Source organism: Pituophis catenifer, unplaced genomic scaffold (genome assembly GCF_029215685.1).
Source record: "Pituophis catenifer annectens isolate HBS135680 unplaced genomic scaffold, rPitCat1.0.hap2 SCAF_7, whole genome shotgun sequence".
Lineage (NCBI taxonomy): Eukaryota > Metazoa > Chordata > Lepidosauria > Squamata > Colubridae > Pituophis > Pituophis catenifer.
In genome coordinates, this window is record NW_027256887.1 from 25559972 (window position 1) to 25581360 (window position 21389).

Sequence of the window (21389 nt, forward strand, 5' to 3'; positions counted from 1 at the left end):
TGAAACCTATAGGCAGCTTTAAAAGCATTTTAAGTAACATACTGTCTCCTATATAAAATGCAGCATATAGTTATCATAGCATTACTGTGTTTGTCCAATCCTGCTTTAAAATGATGTATGCAAACCCAAAGTGATGTATGGACATCAACTCTTAAATTAAAAGGGTAATATGCATAGTGGACATTGTGTTTTGTCCATCCTGAATCCATGGTTTTGTATAAATGAAAATCACATACTTCTCTTTCTCCATCATATAGTCTATACAGTTTGTGTTGGCTCTGAAAACAGGCATGGAAGACTCAAGGGGGTATCGAGTATTGCATGGTCCATCATTTTTATTTATTTGCCTGTTACATTTATATCCTGCCTTTTCAATCAAGAACTCTTTAATACACATAATGCTCCCTACTATTTCCTTTATAAATCTGTGGTATAGGTTGAGCTAAAGAGGGTGATTTCCCATAGGTAATCTAGAGCACTTCCAAAACTGACAGTCAGTTAGAAGGTGGGTCTCTCAGCGACAGTCCAAGACCTTAACCATCTCCTCCCCTCTGTCTTGATGAAATTCAGCAGATCTGATTTTAGTTATGGCATAAATTATATGGAAAACTCAAGGACTCCACCTTTGGCTTTATGATGGAAGAAAACTGTAATGGAACCTAGCATATTATTGAGAAATATGGTAATTTATTAATAAACACTAGTTAATAATTGTTACTATATAATTCGTCATTAGTTGCATTCAACATTGACTACTCTGAGCTCACGTTTTTAAAGGCTTAGCAGTACCTCCGAGAGGCTGTTGCCCGCTTCTCCCTGGACAGTGTTAGGAACTTTAACCACACAGTTGCTTATAAATCCTGCTTCACGAGCAAACCATCCTCAGGAAGAGTTTCCCCCCCTCCCCCCCCCCGCTTTCTCTCCCATCGGAAGACGGCACGAAGGCATCTTGCCTGCCAAAGGTTACTTGAATGATCTGCTTTAAATCGATTTCCCTGGCTTCGGGGCGAAATTAATGAGCCTCGCAGCTGAGATGAGGAAGCGTTGGCGGCCATTCAAAGGAGCGCTCTGTGACCGGCGCTGGGACAAAAGTGTACAAAGGAGGGAGGAAAGGTACAGAGGGCGGTGGGGGGGGGGAGTCCTCCTCCTCCTCTCCCTCCTGGAATTACCCAGCATTTCCCTTTTCCTTTGCCAACTGTTTTCAGGGCTAATTACTGGCATCTCAGGCAGCTGTGCGCGATGGTATTTGCGCGAGAGAAATCCAAGCAGGAGGGGACGGGAGGGGGCCTCCCTGCAGGGCTTTCCACTTGACTCCAATCATTAATACCCTCGGGCTACAGGATGGTTATGAACGATTTACAGGAGGAGGAGGAGGAGGAGAGCAAGCAAAAGAGCACCTTTTCCCAATAAAAATAAGCGCTGTCCTGAGGCTCGCCTCTCCCACGGTCCTTCCAACCTCCTGAAAGGACGTCCCGAGTTCTAGGCGCAAACGTCACCCTCCGGCAGGCGCTCAGAGCTCAGCCTCGCACTCCCGTTCCCGGCCGAGTATCCGCTTTCGCTGGTTTGCATTTCTCTCCCTCCCTCCCACTCGCCCACCCAGCCAGAAGCACGTGCGGCCCGGCGGCTCACCTGAAAAACAGTTTGGAGAAAACGTTCGCCTTCTCCAGAGGGGACCTCTGCATGGCCCCCCACCGGCGGGGCTGCTGGGCGCAGCAAGCGAAGGAAAAAGAAGGGACGGGTTTCCCACAGCGGACTGCGCCGTTGAGAGTCTCGCCTTCCCCCCATAAAAGCGGGACAAACCACAGTTTGCACCGCTGTCTCCTACCTTATCCGACTCTGAGGTCACCGCCTCCCTCCTTCTCCTGCCCCTCACCCCGCCTCTGCAAGTCGGCCCGGCTTCATAAGCCGGCCCTCCGCTTCACGCCCGGGACAACGCAAAGGCCCCGCTCCTCGCGCCAGGTGCTTCTCTCCGCCGGAGCGCGCGCCCTCACTCCGCGCGAAGAAGCCGCCGTTCCCTCGTCCGCCTTCCTCCCGCTTTCCTTTCAGCCTTGCTTAGCGGTCACGGTAGCCTCGAAAGAGGAATCGGATTCCCTGAACGTTGCCGCCGGTGGTTGCTGTCCTCCGCGGGATAGCTGGCAGCTCGCCGTCTTCAGAAAGCGCCTCTTTTCAGATTAAGCGAGGCTTCCGGGAGTTCTGCTGCAAACAGGACTGGATCTCGGTCGTGTATTAAATGTCAAGGCTACGACTAAATCTTGTCCAGCAGTAGCAATAAAGAACGTACCCTCGATTGGCAATTGCGTGGCGTCTTGCTAGACACGCGTATGCGCCTGGCTGGCACCTGGGTTTTTTCATGAAGTTTCAGCTGCCACCCTTTCCCGCTTAGCGGCTGGATTTTGAATTTACTGGAGCATTCGCGTGTCATGCTATATTGAGCTACTGTTAATTTTGGCTTTTTGTTTTAAAAAACTGTTGCGCGAAGCAGCAGCCCATTTATTTCGTGTGGTATTCGATCTGTGTCCGAACCGAGAAAACTGGTCCAGGCATCTACCCTGTTAAGTGCATGGCACGAATGTAGCTTGTTGGAAGGGATTTATGGTGAAGCAACTGTGCTGCTTTTGAATTTCTCTGTTTTCGTTTGTGTGATGCAAAGGTTCTCATCACATCCATTTCCTTATGGAGTCACTCCACTAAAATTTATAGTGGCAGCTAGTTTTATAATCGTAAAGTCCTTACTTTTGTTACATAATGAGGTGAGAATAGGGCATATTTTTGTCTTCCCACACCAGTTGATCAAACCCTAGCTTGGAATGTTTGCTCTGAATGACACCAGGCATCTTCATCGGCACATTAAACAGGCAAACACTCAGCCAACTGACAAGAGAGCTCTATTTTCCCACCCATTCCCTGTTCACTTTGTTTTTTGCAGGCAGTTAATTTTACTCTGTGAGAACTTTAAAAAAAAAGTGCTCTGTCAACTGAGTCTGAAGTGATGCATGGTTCCTGAGCATTATTTACCTGGGTGGGGTAGCTGGATAGGGAACAGTCTCTTTGGCTAGCATTGCAGTGACAGGGAAGAGTAAAGGATTGCTTTGCATCTGAAGGGAGCCACTGCCAGCATCCAAGAAGGAAGTGTCTTGTAGAACTGATTGGTTTCTTGGAAAAAAGTGGTCAAAGGCAGGAAGTCTGCAGGCTTCATGGTGATTTGCTACCAGCCCATTAAAAAAATGCTAAAACACACAAAACTTTATTATCTACAAGGAAATATATGGCCTAAGTATCCTTCAGTGACACACATGCATGGCCAATTCACATTATGATATGGTCTTCAACTGTATGATAACATTGCTTATCCAATGGCTAGTAAGTGCATGTTATGTTATGCAATCTTGGGTGGAATTTTGCTACTCCTGTCCTCATATATCAAGTTGCTTATCCAGCTATACGAATACCTGGACATCAATTATTTTGCTATATCAGGCACACATGAGCTATGGGTAACACATTATATGATCAGATCAGTGCTGAAGACCTCAGAGAAGTAACTCATGGCAGCATAGAAAAAGGATAATTAATATAATTTATTATGTACGGGCTAATGGATGGTAGGAATAGTGAATCCAATGGGAGGTGAGTAATCTGGTACGTATGAGGCTTGGGCTGGACCACGAGGTGGGAGATAAGTACATATGAGCTTTGAGCCTGGTCAGGGGATCCTGGAAAGGTCCAGCTCAGCCCAGGTAGAGGCTCACCGGAATACATAAACTACCACTGCAATTGGATGGGAATTACTCTGGTAATTAACAGGAAGGTTGGGTGTGTATGGAATGTATTTCTCCTTAGGTATAACCAACAAAATTGTAGTCAGTATCTATCCACTTTCTAAAGCAAACTGCCGTATATTTTATTCATCACAACCCTCTTTTATTTAAACAGCCCTGTTCTACCTCATCCTCCTTGTCCAATTCCAATAACCAGAGATCAAAGAATAAAAGATGGGAGAGTTGCAAGAGATATGGATAATCTAAGCAAAGCAGAAATCCAGTACTGTGACATTCCCAAATGATGGTCATCCAACCTCCTTTTAAACACTTGCAGCAAAGAATAGTTCACCACTTTTTAAGGCAGTTTCTTCCATTATTGAACACCTTTTATAGTTAGGAAATGTCCTGCTGTATTTCTTAATTCTATCTTCTGAAAGATCTTTGAAGATTACTGCGTAGTCTTCTGTCTGACTGAACATAACCAATACCCCCAACTTTCCTTGCAGTCTTTTGGACACACGCCTGCTTAACAGTGGCTAGAACTGAAGGCAATATTCTGAATGATTTGAGTAATGCAGAATAGAAAGGAATAATGATTTTTCTTGGTCTCAACACTGTCATCAAATTTATGTAGGCTAGGATTGTATTGACTTTTCCCCCCAGCTATATCATGCTGTGGCTAAGTAGCTTCTAATCCACCAAGACACATACAGTAGATTTTTATTTGCCTGCACTATTTCACTTCAATGAACCACTCTTGGTTAAGTCGGATCAGTAATAATCTATTATGACTTTCAGTCAACATCAAAACAATGATCTCTCAGAATGGAAACAAGTGAGACCAGGAAAGCAATAGCAGAAATATATTACTGAATAAACTGAGAAAGGAATTCAGAAAAACAAAGATATTTGTTTTCATTTCTGAGTGAAGATCTGCCTTCCCACAAGTTTTAAACTCTTAATCCATATGATGGTGTGCCATTAATAGCAAGAATATGCCAAGTATTTCTTGGCATATATACATACATACATACGGTAGGTTTATTTTTGAATAATGTGCGGGACTATTTTGCACTATAAATAAGTTAAAAACTAAAAGCATTAATTTTATTTTATGTCATTATAACTGACATATTAAAATATTAATACTACACACACACACATTATAACTGACATTGAAATATTAATACTATACACACACACATATACTATTATTACACTACAATAATGCAGAGCAATTTCAGAGTATTTACTGTTATACTTCCAATTCCTGATCAACAATAATTAATTTCAAACAAAAATAGATCTTACAACTGCATTGGGAATGAGAAAAATAACGTATTTGATCTTCTTGATCAATAAAACAAGTGGATCACTGCTACTAAAGACCCTTGATGGCAATTTTTACTTCTAAAGCAACAACAAAAAAGAGATCTTAAGTAAATCCTAGCAATGAGACAGAATTATTTGTCTGAATATCAGCTGCCCATCTTTATATGAAGAAAAATACTAAACAATTATTTGTACTGAATAACATTTTTTAAAATGCATTTTTTCTAGTGGTCCAAAATATACCCTTTTAGCTGCTAGAATGACTTTGATCAACACCAATTTAATTTTAAAAAACTTGTATAATAAACGATGCAAATCTATTGTATGTAAATTGAATCTACTATTAGCTCCTCTTTTATAAAGGGCAGTTAAACTATTTAAATTAGAGTTGAATCTTGGCATGTGGTTCGGTGTGCTAAAACAGAATCACCAGTAGATTTAAACTGGATTATATCTTGGTTTATTTTGAAATATTTAATCATAATGGGGGTGGGTGGGTGTGCATGAAGGCCCAGCAATTAAAGATGCTGAGTTTGTCACCTGGAAAACTGACTGCCTGAATTCAACACCCAATCACTGTTGATGAGGGGATGTCTTGTTACTTGTCCCAGCTGCTGCCCACCTAGCAGTTCAAAAACATGCAAACATAAGTAGATAAATAGGTACTTCAGTGGGAAGGTAACTGCACCTCGGTGTATATTCATGCTGGCCACATGACCATGGAAATGTCTTTGGACAACACTGACTTCCTTGGCTAAAAAACAGAGATGAGTACTACTTCCTAGAGTCAGCCATGACTAGAAAGGGGAAACTTTACCTTTAATCATAAACCCAGGGCCAATCAACACAGAAAACTACTCCATTGTGCTTTCTATGCACATTTTATGAAAAACTGATTTTGAAGAAAATGTTATCTTTTTTCATTATACAGTATAATTAAACCAAATTCTTGGCTTAAATCAAGAGAACAAAAATAATCTGGATATGACCAGAATAATTGTAGAGAATATGTTACCCCAAAGTGATAAATGTATTTATAAGAGCTGCAAATAATTTCAGGATTCTTTTCTTCATAAGTGAATTTACTTTGGTTAACAATGGCATTTTTACTACTTTAAGGATTTCTGAACATGTTCACTTTTTGATGACAAAGTTGGTAAACAATTAAAACCTCATATTTCAGCCAACACAAAGTCTTATATTAAGTAAAAGGAAATGTATCCTTTTCAGATAAATTTGTAAAAATAAGAAAAGTTGGTTTAACACAAAGAAACTTGTTACCTTTAATGTCTCCAGAATGCCAAAGATCAACAAGAATTGTAATATTTAATCCTGTCTCACTTTTTAAAGTGCTTTGTATACATTGTGTTAAAGTTAGAAATATTTACTAGAAGTACATATTGACAGCAGAAGTTCAACAAACAAAAAATCAAGAAGCTTATGAAACTTGAAGTTTTATATCTCCAAATTTATTATTTTTTTTAAAAAAAAACAGACTTGTTTACTTTGAAACGACAAGATTAAGATAATTCGTAGCTGAACACACCTATTGACATTAAAGTACATTGATCCTGAAATCATAGGTTATTTGGCAGGTACATTTTTTATCTTCTTATGGAGAAATTGATTTATTTTTTATTTAAAAGATCTATATCCTTCCTACAGAAGGGACCGGAAATTACCTCTATTTCTCTGAAGGAACAGAGGAAGAATCTGTTTTTGTGTGTGTATGGGTTTGTATACAAAGTTGCACATATACATGACATACTTATAAATGTATGCACACACACACACAAACGTACACATAAATAATCTTACCTGGAACAGAATGAATCGTCCTAAAATAACAGGAAATTATAAAAGCTAACAAAAGATTCTAGGATTACAAATATTTAAGCAAATGGCTTTGGGAAAAGGTGATTTGTAGACTTCCTGAACAAATACCATGTCCCTGGTTTGCCAAACTTTTGGAGGCCATGCGTCTAATAAGGCATGGGTGACAAACTCCATCACGTCACGGGCCGGATCGTGATGTATCGCCATGTTTTTTTACCTTTGCAGTACTGGGGTGACGTATCCAGCTCGAACACATGACTTATCCAGCCTGCAGGCTGCCAGTTTGACAGGCCTGTTACCATTATAACAGAAGTAAAACCTCCTAGCTACAGTACATGCCTAGTTAATTAAACCATTGAATTGGTGTCTTGGAAAATAATCAGAATATACAGGGGAGGGGGGAACAAAGGAAAAAGACAATCTTCTCATCTCCATCCCTGAAGCATGGATTAGAATGTCAAAAGAACAAACTTCATTTAAATTCAGAAATATTTAGCAAATTGTCAACTTTCTCTTTAGCTATAGTTTAAGGTCAAAAGAATAAGATTTTATAGCCTTTAATAGTTGTACTTTGCTGGGGAATAAAATTCCAAATTTCAAAAAACCATTCAACTGCTGCATCTTCTTCCTTTTTGGCACCTGAACTCCCTTTCTCTCTTATATTTAGATCTGGAGAAGTGTTGGGTAATGCCCTTGAAATCACACTAAGCCTCATTCAAAGCATCTCCAAAGTTTCATGTCAAATCATTTGCTATTGACAGCCTATAAACCTCAAGTTAAAATACTCTAACTTTTCTCCAGGAAAAAAAGAAACCGAGGGTAAAAGACACTTGAAAACCAGAAAATATCCTTTCACTGGGAACAAAGATAAACAAACATGTTCAGGAAATTCTGAGTAGATTGTGCCTCAGAAGGTTCTGGTACTCCTGTGATTTGTAAACTAACTGATTTCAGTACAATTTTGCATTATTTGTCATATTAGATTTTGCTGGTGATTGTAATATACTTAGACTTCAGCAAGGCATTCGACAAAGTAGATCACAACCCACTTCTTCGTAAACTAGAACAAAGTGGGATAGATAGCTTCAGCACCAGATGGATTTGCAACTGACTGACAAACGGTACTCAACAAGTAGTCCTTAATGGGTCTAAGTCTACATGGAGAGAAGTAAGCAGTGGGGTGCCACAAGGTTCCGTCTTAGGTCCAGTACTCTTCAATATCTTCATAACCAACTTAGATGAGGGAATAGAAGGGGAACTCATCAAATTTGCAGATGATACTAAGCTGGCAGGAATAGCTAACACCCTAGAACAGGGGTCTCCAACCTTGGCAACTTTATGACTGGTGGACTTCAACTCCCAGAATTCCTCAGTCCACCAGTCATAACGTTGCCAAGGTTGGAAACCTCTGCCCTAGAAGATAGGCTCAAGATTCAGATGGATCTTGACAGACTTGAACACTGGGCCCTATCTAACAAAATGAAATTCAATGCAGAGAAAAGTAAAGTCCTACACTTAGGTAAGAAAAACCAAAAGCACACATATAAACTGGGGGAAACAGGCTTAATAGCAGTGACTGTGAGAGGGATCTTGGAGTCTTAGTGGACAACCAGCTAAATATGAGTCAGTAGCTAAAAAAGCCAATGCAATCCTAAATTGCATTAACAGAGGGATACAATCAAGATCAAGGGGGGTACTAATACCACTCTATAAAGCCCCAGTTACACCACTGCATCCAGTGCATACGCTAAAGTACTGCATCCAGTTTTGGTCACCACACTATAAAAAAGATGTTGAGACTCTAGAAAAAGTGCAGAGGAGAGCAACCAGGATGATTAGGGGACTGCAGGCTAAAACATACGAAGAAAGGTTGCAGGAACTGGGCATGGCTAGTCTGGTGAAGAGAAGGACCAGGGGAGACATGATAGCAGTCTTTCAATACTTGAGGAGTTGCCACAGAGAGGAGGGGGTCAAGCTGTTTTTCAAAGCACCTGAAGGCCAGACAAGGAATAATGGAGGGAAACTGACCAAGGAGAGATTCAACCTAGAAATGTGACAAACTTTCTGACAGTGAGAACAATCAAAAAATGGAACAGCTTTCCTTTGGAAGTTGTGGGAGCTTCATCACTTGAGACTTTCAAGAAAAGATTGGACTGCCATTTGTCAGAAATGGTGAAGGGTCTCCTGCTTGAGTGGGGGGGTTGGACTAGATGACCTATAAGGTCCCTTCCAACTCTGTTAATCTGTTAAATCTGTACTAAACTATCTCTTTGTTATTCAGCCGTGTACATACTGTATTTCCTAATCTTCCTATTTTTGAGATTTCATGACAAGCTCTTCAAATTTTTGCTTTCTTATTTTGGGAAATTGATCTGTCCAAGATGGGGGAATGATAATAGAGTTTATAAGAGGTAAATAGAATAGAATAACAGAGTTGGAACTGACCTTGGAGGTCTTCTAGTCCAACCCCCTGCTTAGGCAGGAAACTCTATACCAGTGATGGCTAACCTTTTCCGGACCGAGTGTCCAAAGTGTGTGAATGCACGTGCGCACCCGAACCCAAAATACAATGCGCATGTACACCCTGTGCATGCGCTCCACTCCCCTGCGCATGTGTGCCCCCTGCAAGTGCCCCCTGCAAGCACCCCCATGCATACATGCATAGCCCCCTGCGACTCCCCACATACACCCTACCCCCCTGCATGTGTGCACAGCCCTGTGCATGCGTGTGCTGGCCCCCCACATGCACCCTGCCCCCACGCATGCATGGCAGAGACCCAAAGACCAGCTGGCCAGCAGGAGGCATGCGCGCATGCATGGTGAAACTGAGCTGGGGCGATGGCTTGTGTGCCCACAGAGAGGGTGCTGCATGCCACCTCTGGCATGTGTACCATAGGTTTGCCATCACGGCCCTATACCATTTCAGACAAATATATAACAAAGGGTTCATAAATCTTCTTATAAAGTCTGTATCTATTCTCTCCTTCTCAACTCCTCTGGGTTAAACAATAACTACGTGAGTGTAAAGAAAATTAACCATTTACTCCATACTAAATGACTATATGACCACTTCAGATTGCTGAAATGTAATTCCCACTCAATTCAATGGATTTTATTTCTATATTCTTTCGTTATGTATTTTTTATCGTATAGAACTATAATATGACACTTACCGATTCACATATGCACAAAGTATGTAGGGGTACATTGTTTTCTGATGTCAGACAGGAAAGAGAAAAATCAATAGTAATTTACTCTCTTATTCCAAATGATACATTGGATAAATCTATTATGTGTAATGTTTTCTGATTACATTTTTATATCAAAGCAATTAGATTTATTTTGTTTAGTTGTACCCATCACATGGTGCTCTGTCATTTAATTGTTCACGAACGAAGATCTTGATTTTACATTATGTTTTTATTTACAAACATGGTTCCAGTATTAATGCTTTTTGTCTCAATATTTTATCCTCAAACCTAATGTAAATGTTGGCAGATGCATGAACTATAGAGAGAGGACATGGTAAATTCAATCTTCCACCCAGTACCCATTTAATATTAATCTACAAGACAAAGACTACTTTGAATCTAGAAATGTTAAGTTTGTAAATGTCTGCCTTACTTTTTCATTTTTCTTTTGATTCCCTATTTTCCTCTATGTGTAGTGATAATTATGAACTTAAGTTACTATTCAGTACATCAGGTATGGATAAAGTCTGATGGTTGACATTTAAATTTGGGGAGCAGCAAAGTTTTCACTGACTGAAATTGAGAGTTCTGCAAAATGGGTCCACTATTTTCAGCATTTTTTCTCCAAGAATGGGACAACTTGGTGTGGCCAGCTCAGGGCGGCCAGATCTGCATGGCCACCTTGCTATCACCAAGTGACCTCTGCTAACTCCTCACCGCCAAGTCATTGCAGGACAATTAAACACAGCCAATTTGACGCTGCAGATAGCCAGAGGGAGAGCTGGGTGGCTGGGCAAGTGAGCAGCTGCGGACCCCAAAGAACGCAGCACACACAAAGTCCGTACAAACCTTAGTTTACTAATCCCCGCCTCCGGCACCACATCTTCTCCAGCCTCTTCATTGTCTGACTCGAGTGCCAGCTGCACAGGCTGCTGGAGCATCACAACAGCCTCCTCGCTGTCAGAATCAGCTACCAGCTGCACAGGCCGCTGATGGGCCACAACAGCAGCTGGGCAGAACGCAGAACGGCAGCAGCTCACATACATCTTGCTGCCACCGCTGCCACAGCACCAAGCTCTAGGCCCTTTGGAGATTTGGCTGTTCGGCTGGCAATAGTGAATTGGGCAAGCAGTGTAGAAGTGGCAGCGGCCAGGCATGTCCCATTTTCATACACTCTGCTGCCATGAGCTGTTCAGTGGTGGTGGTGTTTGGATCATTGGGAAGCAGCAGCAGTAGGCAGGATGGGTGGCAGCAGGATATATGAAAATGGGATGTACCCAGCCTCCGTTACCTCTCCACCACCATCCCCAAATGGCCCGAACTCTGAACAGCCCGAGTTCAGTGCAATGGCAGTGATGGTGATGGGTGTGTGTTCCTGCTCACTCACCCACTCAGTTCTCCCTCTGACTGACTGCAGCAAGTTGTCCTTGCATTGAATGGACTGTGTTCAATTGTCCTGTGACAACTTGGCAGCAGTGAGTTGGTAGAGGAAACTTGGCAATGGCGAGCTGGCCGTACTAAACTGGCTGCACTGAGTTGTCCTAGACCCTTTTTTTCCTGTGGTTTTGGGGAAGATATTTTGATTTGCCTTTTCTTAAATGTGCTTACACTTTACTCTAGGTTTTGGGGTATTCTACAACTCAAAATAGTCAAAAACTATACTGTGACTTTTCAACAATTGCCAAATTTAGGTGGCGAGATAACAGAGGGCTTAAGACTATAATAAATAAATTAAAACAAATAAAGCTTGGGGGATATATATCTTGTACAATTAAAAAGAAACTTAAAAATGAATGGAAGGCAAAAAATACCACTGGCTGCTTGTCATGATGGAGGTATAACTACCGATATATCTGAGAATTTAATTGGAAGAAGAAAGACTGGTAAGCTTAATATTTATTTGGTTTTGAAAACAGAATGCTGGATTAGATAGCTCTTTTGTCTGATGAGGAATTCCCACAAGTTAGTAGCACTGTCTTTTATTCTATACTAAGTGTGCCGGCGTGATATTGTTTTTTTTTTTTTTACATAAATCAGAGATATATAGTTTTTTTAAATATGAGAATTAAAAAAGTAAGGGGAAATGTTAAGACAATATAGTCTTAGCATCACAACAGTAAGGATCATATTGGTTAAATCAATTTCCTGCTATATTTCTTTACTTGGTAAACTGTCATAGGTAAAAGATCTTACAACATTTTACAGCTCTTTGAATAACAACTAGTTTTTTTTTATCAGATACTTTGACTGATGAACACTTTGTATTATAGATCAAGTAGACTGTCAGCTAAGAAATTATACTTTAGTAGTCTCTGACAATTCATTGTCAGAGCATAATAACTTCATTCTTTTCAGCATATTTTCTTCTGCTGCTTTTCAAGTTTTGGTTTTGATCCAAATTCTGTCAACTTTTCAGACTGCAATTCTAGAGCCTCCACCTATACAAGGAAATTGTTATAAAACATTTTTAATGTTTTATTTCACACAACATTTTGTACTATGTATTTCTCTTTCGCTTAAAACTATTTCTACTTAGTTTCATGATTCTGCAAAAAATCCTTTTGAAGTTTCCTGGGGTTTCAAAATAATCTTACCTTACTATTCAAGAAAACCCAGTCCAAAAGCCCCACCAGACATGGAAAATGAGTTACACCATTCTTTGGAGGCCGGCCTAGAACAGAATGTCACTCATTGTGCTCTAAGCATTCCTTAAATGTGAACATGAGTTGTTAACAGTCACAGTCTGAAAATATAAGGGTCTAAATTAATAAGTTTGCTGGTATCTGCAGTTTCTGCAACTAGGAAGCAAAACCCTGGCTACCAAATCCTGCACAAATTCACCAGGAAAAAAACAAAACAAAACAGGGCAAACAGGTTTACTGTATTGCACACTAGAAGGATTCCCTTGCTAGTTGTCAGTGGGATAAATTCTACATACTTCTGTGCTTATGAAGAAACCTTCAAAGAGCACAGCAAAATAGGGTTCATTTTGGGAATGTTCCAAAGTTAATTTAATATGGAAAGATTGCAGTTGACATCAAAGGACTTTGAAATGAGCCCTTCCTGAGGGTATGAGAGATGACAGACAAGTACCAAATAATCATTTTGTCTATATTCTGTTCTACAGACAATGGATAATAGAGGAACTACCCTGTTTCCCCGAAAATAAGACATCCCCTGATAATAAGCCCAATCGGGCTTTTGAGCAAATGCACTAAAATAAGCCTCCCCCCAAAAAAAAGCCCTCCCCAAAAATATTTAAACACAGAGCTAGAAATCAAGTAAGACAGCAAGAGGAGCCCCATCTTGCTCCATGTGCCCCAAAATAATAAAACCTCCCCAAAAACAAGGCCAAGCGCTTATTTCGGGGTTCAAAAAAATGATAGGGTCTTATTTTCGGGGAAACACGGTAGTTGTTCATATTTCCTATTCTAGTCTCTCAGCATACCGACTTCCAGCCTAAGGAGAGACCCATATTTGCCTCCACGGGGCCAAACCCTTATGTGATTTTCTTTAAAAATTTGTCCTGTTCTTTAAAAAAATGCAAATAACATAAGATTGGTCCTGCACAGGAATTTCTGAATTCCTTTTTTTTTTACTTCCAAGTGTCTATATTTAATATTGTGTGTTTATTTCTGAAACGTATCAATTTTATCTGAAAGGATTTCAACAAATCTGATAAGAAAATTCATTCTTTTTTAATGTTGCTAGTCTCTTCTTGGAAGCTTGTTTTCAGAGGAAAGCTCCATTAATGATAACAATAAACTTCTTTGTAATTAAAATATTATCTTGGGGGAAGTAACTATTCTTTGCATCAGAGTAGAGCAGGAAATGATTTCATGCCTTAGTTTAGTTTAGTCCCAAAAATGATAACTTGCTTTTATACTTGTTTATTTTATTTATTTATTAATTAATAAAATTTATTGGCCTTCCATCTTACCATAGGGTAACTCTACGTGGCTTACAGTTGTATCTAAGTTAAAACATAAAACATAAAAGTTAAAATCAAACATTAAAACCAAAGAAACGTAGGGAAGGCAGGGAGCAGAACAGGTGGGAGGTGGGATCTATTATTACTAAAACCAACTCCGTTGCGTTGTTCCCCCACTGGAGTCCTAAGCCGACTGGCAAAGCCAAGTCTTTAGGCCCTTATGAAAAGATAAGAGGGTTGGGGCCAACCTCATATTGGGGGGGGGGGGGGAAAGATGTTCCAGAGGACAGGAGGAATAACAGAGAAGGCCCTCCTCCTGGATTCCACCAGCCAGAATAATTGGGCTGAGGCGTCCTGCAACATGCCTCCTCTGCAGACCAAGTGGTATGGGCCAATCCCAGACGGACACTCAAGCAACCTGAACCATGCCATGAAGGTTTTAAAGATGATCACCAACACTTTGAATTGCACCTGGAAGCAGACTGACAGCCAATGCAGCTTGCAGAGCAGTGTGATGCTACAGAGACCATTCTTGGAGCCCCCAAAACTATCCATGCTGCCGCAATCTGCACCAGCTGTAGCTTCTGAATGATCTTCAAGGGTAGCCCCATGCAGAGCGTATTACAATAGTCTAGTCGTGAGATGACTAGGGACTAAATGACTAGAGACTAAAAGGCAGGGAATCCTGGTCCAAGAAAGGCTGCAACTGGCGCATAATACAAAGTTGTGCAAAGACTCTCCTAGCCGCAGCTGCCTTCTTTGAACAGGAGTCACAAGTCCAGAAGAACCCCCAAGTTGTGGACTGGGTCTTTCTTGGGCACTGTCACCCTATCTAGAATCAAAGATGACAAAGTCCCGGATCCCAGAGCCCCACATACCCAAGCTATTTGGCCTTACCAGAGTTCAGTGGAAGCCTGTTGTCCCCATCTAGACCCCCACAGCTTCCAGGCACCGCGAAGCCGCAGTTGAACCAAGTGACCCATCATCACTTGGGTCAACAATGGTGGAAATATAGAGTTGGGTATCATCAGAATACAATATATACCTCAATCCATGGTGTCGGATGTTCTCACCCAGCAGTTTCACATAGATGTTGAAAACAAGTAGAGAAAGTACCAAGCCCTGCGAGTTACTACAGAATAGAGCAGCCAAGGGCTGGACCTCTCACTCCGTATCAAAATCAATTGGGACAAGCCACAGACAACGGAGATGAACCAGCGCAGACCTGTACCACCCAGCCCCAGCCCCTGCAGCCAGCCCAAAAGGACACCATGGTCGTTGGTACCAAAACCACTGAGAGATCAAGAAGAATGACGATGGTCACTATCCCTATCTCGCTCTCACCAGAGATAATCAACAAGTGTGACTAATGCCATTTCTGTCCCATAAACAGGCCTGAATCTTGACTGAAAGGGGTTCAGATAATCTGTTTCATCCAGGACCCTCTGCCAGGCCACCATCTTTTCCACAACCCTCCCTAAGAATGGGAAGTTGGAAATTGGATGAAAATTGTCCAGACAGGTGGAATGTTTTGGTTTTTTAAGGAGAGGGCGAACCAGGACTTGCTTAAAAGCATTTGGAAATTGGTCCTCTAGTGATGTATTAATCACTGTCTGGACCCACCCACCATCCTGGAGGGACAGTCACCATCCTGGAGGGACAAGTATCTAAGTGGCAGGTAGTGGCACTGACAGCAGCAAGGGCCGTGTCCACTTCATCAGGGCCAACTGGATCGTTCCCAGATAATAGGGCAAGACCTCCACTAAAGTATACTGTTTGTATTTTATATCTATTTTACTCCCCCACACCCCCGTTTAGCAATCTTACAATGCAAATTTCACTTACTAATATTTATATAGCGAGCAGTTTTCAAAAGACATATTAATGCAGGCTTCCTTTCTGATAAAATCATTTAAACACCTGTGTTCTGCATAACAACAGACATATTCAAATAAAGTATAAGAACAAAGCAGGAATTTGTTCTTTTGTTCCCACACCCTTCCATTTCAGTATAGTGATTCTGCAAGCTTGCTTGCAGGACAAACAGGCCAGTGATTTATAGTTCAATACTTTGCCTATCAGTAAGTTGTTGGACAGTCCTCTCATTTCAGTAATGATTAATTTTTCTAATGAACACTGTACAGTCAATGAAACTTTAAGGACAAAACATCAAGATCACTTTGAGACCTCCCCTGACTTGTCCTTCAACTTCAAAAATTATTAGTTGGGAATACTAGTAGTTGCAATCCCACACACCCACGGTGTGCACAAAGGAAAGACTATTCTCAAAGAATACAGTTAGTTCTCTACTTACAACCATAATTGGCCTCAAAATTTCTGGTGCTAAGCAAGACATTTGTTAAGTGAGTTTTGCCCCATTTTACAATCTTTCTTACCACAGTTGTTAAGTGAATCACTGTGGTTAAGTTAATAAAACAGTTGTTAAGTGAATCTGGCTTCCCTATTGACTTTGCTTGTCAGAAGGTCGCAAAAGGTGATCAAATGACTCTGGGACACTGCAACCATCATAAATATGAGTCAGTTGCCAAGCATCTGAATCTTGATCATGTGACCATGGGAATGTTGCATTGGTCATAAGTGTGAAAAATGGTCATAAGTCACTGTTTTCAGTGCCATTGTGACTTCAAATGGTCACTAAATGAACTATTGTAAATTGAGGACTACCTGTATGGCTGCTTCTCCAGCTGCCTGTAATACAAAGCCTTCTAACCTTTATACTGGTAGGAGCCAGCGTTCAGATTTAAAGGATCTCTTTTATTTTTGTTAGGCCTATGTACTTCCTGAAGTTTAGCATAAAAATCATATCCTTCTGTTCCCCTAACTGCAGTGAAATTTCCTCTGATATTTTTGCAGGACATGTCCTCATGACCAGTAGTGGGTTCTACTTAACTTCGCTACCAGTTCGGAACTGTGAGCGTGCGTGTGTTTGCTTTGCTTGCGTGTGGCGTTTCTGTGCATGCACAGAGCGTCCATGATGATGTCTAGGCGGGTGGGTGGAGCCTCCCGCTGCCGCTAGTACCAGTTCACCTGAACTGGGGCAAAATGGTAGAAACCCACCACTGCTCATGACATTAACTTATCCCTGCTGCATAGTGGATACAACTTTAACTGTTTCTCCTTTCTCGTTAACATACTTTTTACCATGGAATTTACAATCTGGGATGCTTCATCAACAGTATTCTTGATGTTCTAGTCAGGGGACAGAATTTTCGCAACAATTATTACACTTTAAATTGATGTGGGTAAGGCTTCTCTCTCTTTCTCTCGGGAGCTAGGTATTGCCTCCCTCTGGCTATTTTGGTCTGGGCTTCAGGAAAAACCAGACACCTGGCTTCCTCAGAGGCATTGGCTATGCAGTGTCAAGCTGGCACTTTCTGAAGTGCTTCTTGGATCCCAGGTAGGTTTCTTATTTAAACAGACTGAGTGCACTTTTGAAACAGTACTAGTCCTGTGCTGTAGTGAAGGCTGATTAAACAAAAGAAAGAAAGAGCTTGGTTCTGTTGCCTTTCCTGATTCTGTCACCAAAAAGTGCATTGCAGGTTTTCTATTACTTCTACTCTCAAGGGATTTTGTGTGTTAGAATTTTTCACTCTTTTTATTCCTTTAGCGAGGCAGGAAGAGCATTATTTTGTGTATTCCACAGATAGTTTCTAGATGCTCCTAGACATGGCCATTTGCTGCTAACACTGCCATTCTCTTGAAGTAGCACTTGAGGATGGCACTAGCTTTTTATTGGTTGCTTTTACTTGGTTCTTTCTAGGCCTTTCCTCAGGGCCAGGCTGACAGTGGTATAATCTGTGGCTCAAAACATTTGCATACATTTGCCAACTATCATACATTAGGAGAAGTAACTGGTGCTTCTTTTTCCTGATATCAGGTGATACTTGGTGGGAGTCAAGCCAGTGAAATTCACTTACTGCTTTCCTTGACCTGTCCTGCATTAAAACTGTTAGGACAGTATCAATCAAGCAGAATAGGACTTAGACATCATGACTATACAATGCTCTGGAAAAATCCAGAATGCCACCATTCTGCAAAAGGACACACAAACCTTAACCATTTATTCATTGACTGGATTTTGCATCTGAACTATGTTAGCTCCATGTTTTTGTCTTGTTTTGTCTTTCTTACATTATTTTAGTGTTGACACCATTGTTGAAAAATACGGTGTTTCTCCGAAAATAAGACCATGTCTTATATTTTTTTGAACCCTGAAATAAGCATTTGGCCTTATTGTCATGCGCTCAAAAGCCCGATTGGGTTTATTATCAGGGGATGTCTTATTTTGGGGAAAACAGGGTAGGAGATTGAAATGTATGCCAATTTCCCACAAATTACCTATTTCAGGTCTAGAATCTATTGCAGGGCTATTATAATTATGACCGAAGATCAATTTCATTTACACAGAGCTGGCCAACAATTTTTTAAACAGTAGCCAGACATGTGTCTCAGCTATTGAAATTAATTAAATTAATTATATTGTAATAGGGCCCCCAAGAGATATAAGTTTTACAACAATAATTAAAATACTACATGGACTGCTAAATAAAATCACAATAATTACTGACTCAAAATAAAAAAGCGTATCTTGCAATAATTTTACTGCTCAACATCTTGTTAATGTCAGTTACAGGTGGTAAATATGTAAATCATGATTTACAGGCTTTGCAACTAGTTTGAAAATCTATTTTTAGATTTATTTGAAAATGATATAATATCTTTAAATCAAATACATTAGTGAAAATGGGTGTTGGTACTTACCTGATACGCCTCTTCTCTGACTGTCGGGCACGGCAGTCAGGATGGGAGGAGACTTGGTTGAGTCGCGATTGGACCGGGTCTGCAGAAATCAAGGAAGTCCCTCCTCCTGACTGTGGCTGTCAGTTTTGAGACGAGGGCGTATTTGCAGACAGATGTGTCTAGGACTATAAAGAAACAACGTTAGAAAACCCTGCCCCTCCCAATCTCGTTCACGTCGGGGCCGGCCCCATGTAGGGTGGGGCTGACCTCCGTGCCCGACAGTCAGAGAAGAAGCGTATCAGGTAAGTACCAATGCTCATTCTCCTATAGTCGGGCACGGCAGTCAGGATGGGACATACCAAAGCCAGGTGTCCAGTCGGGACGGAGAAGGCCGGCCCCGGGACTAGGAGGCTGCATGGACACCCTGGAGGACTCTCCGTCCAAATGCTGCATCCGCTGACACAAAGTTATCCAAGCGGTAGTGGCGGATGAAGGGTGTTAGAGAAGCCCAGGTTGCCGCCCTGCAGATCTCTTCAATGGACACACGGGTAGATGTGGCCGCACTCCTTGTAGAGTGGGCGGTGATGTTGCGCGGAACTGGAAGAGAGTGGGCCTTGTAGGCCACTGAAATGCAAGCTTGAATCCACTGCCCCAGGGTGGAAGAGGAAATCTTCGATCCCAAGGAAGCCGGTAGGAAGGACACGAACAATGCGTCTGAACACCTGAAGGATGCCGTGCAAGAGATGTACACCTTAACCGCTCGTCGGACGTCGAGAGAGTGCCATCGCTTTTCAAGGGGGTGATGAGGAGAAGGGCAGAAATTTGGGAGCACCACTTCTTGGGCTCGGTGAAAAATCTAATTAACCTTCGGGATGAAGGAGGGATCTAGTCTCATCACCACTCTGTCCTGGTGGAATATGCAGAGCTCTTTACGAATAGAAAGGGCCGCCATTTCCGAAATTCGGCGGGCGGAGGTGACTGCCACTAGGAACGCCACCTTGAAGGAAAGATGTCTTAGGGAAATGTCTCATAATGGCTCGAAGGGCGGACTAGTGAGAGCTGCCAGGACCTTAGGTAGGTCCCACGACGGGTACCGGTGGATCGTGGGTGGCCGGATGTTGGTAGCGCCACGTAAAAACTGGCGAATAAGCGGGTTCCTGGAAATCGGATCCATTGAGGCGCCGGACAACACGGTGGAAAGAGCCACCACCTGACGCCGTTAACGTATTGGGCGAGAGGCCGGAGACAAATCCTTCCTGAAGGAACTCGAGAACCTGTATTACAGAGGCCGATGTAGGAGACTGGTGACACTTGCAACACCACAACGAAAAGGCTCTCCAGGTAGCCTCATAAATACGAGTAGTGGAAGCCCTCCGAGCTGCTTGAATCGTGGAAATGACTCCCGTGGACAGAGGGAGCGTGGTCATAAGGTATCTTCCGGTATCCTCCACGGGGGTTGTACTGATAGCAACCTGAGGTCCACAAACCAGGGGCACCGATTCCAGGATGGAGCAATTAGTATCAATTCCGCCTGCTCTTGCAGCAGCTTCCATAATACCCTGGGTAATAGGTTGACTGGGGGGAAGGCGTACAGAAGTTGGTCTGACGGCCAAGGGCTCCATAGGGCGTCCACCGCCTCCACCCCGGGGCACAGAAACCTGGTAAAGAAGCACGGGAGCTGATGCACTGGCGAAAAGGTCCACCATTGGCCGGCCAAAGTGGTGAACCACTTCTTGAAACAGATGGGGAGGAAGTGACCACTCCACATCGTTTATTGGTGACCGACTGAGAGAGTCAGCTGTCCGATTCTGTACCCCCGAGATGTGTGCTGCCTGTAGGGAGGACAAGTGACTCTCCGCCCAGAATCCTAGCTGTCGCGCCTCTCGCATCAGAGCCCTGGAACGGGTGCCTCCGAGCCTGTTTATATGTGCTTTGGCTGTTACATTGTCTGTTAGAATTAAGACATCTCGCTGGAGGACATGCGTCTTGAAGGCCTTTAGAGCGAGGAAGATGGCCCGCAGTTCTAGCACACTGATATTCAGCTGTTGTTCTTGGGAAGACCATTGGCCCTGAGTTAGGTGGGGACCTAGATGAGGTCCCCAGCCCGACAAGCTGGCATCCTTCGTGAAAAGTAGCCGCTGAGGTTCCCGGAACTTGGTGCCTCTGTGAATTGCTTCTGATGTCCACCAGGAGAGAGACTGGAGCACAGGAAGAGGCAATACCAATCTCGTGGCCGAATTGTCCCTATGTGAATGTTGAAAGGAGAGTAGTAACCATTGTAAGTCCCAGCAGTGTAAACGAGCCCAAGGGACTATACCAAAGGTAGAAACCATCTTGCCAAGAAGGCAAGATAGTGAAAGGAGGGAAGATGACCTCTGGTTCTGCACTCGGGTAGCTAGGCTCCTTAGACTGTCTATTTGGTCTGGAGATAGAAAAAAACTCTGAAGACAAAGTATCGATTACTGCTCCCAGGTGATGGATCCGGGTAAAAGGCGTTAAGTAGCTCTTACTCCAATTAACTGAGAACCCATGATCCTGGAGGACCTGTAGCGTAGTAGCTAGATCTGTTTGTGCTTG

At 42.3% G+C, this 21389-nt stretch overlaps 1 protein-coding gene across 1 annotated transcript in view; it reads right to left on the bottom strand.

The window, feature by feature from the left end:
* Positions 1–11166, bottom strand: part of CFTR (CF transmembrane conductance regulator) — a 129577-nt gene extending 118411 nt beyond the window's left edge. Inside the window, exons 1-2 of the mRNA XM_070947559.1 lie at positions 10970–11166; positions 3016–3153 (exon numbers count right to left, since the gene is read on the bottom strand). Coding sequence (XP_070803660.1) covers positions 3016–3153; positions 10970–11166 — 335 coding nt within the window. The remainder of the gene's footprint in view (positions 1–3015; positions 3154–10969) is intronic.
* Positions 11167–21389: the final 10223 nt, after the last annotated feature.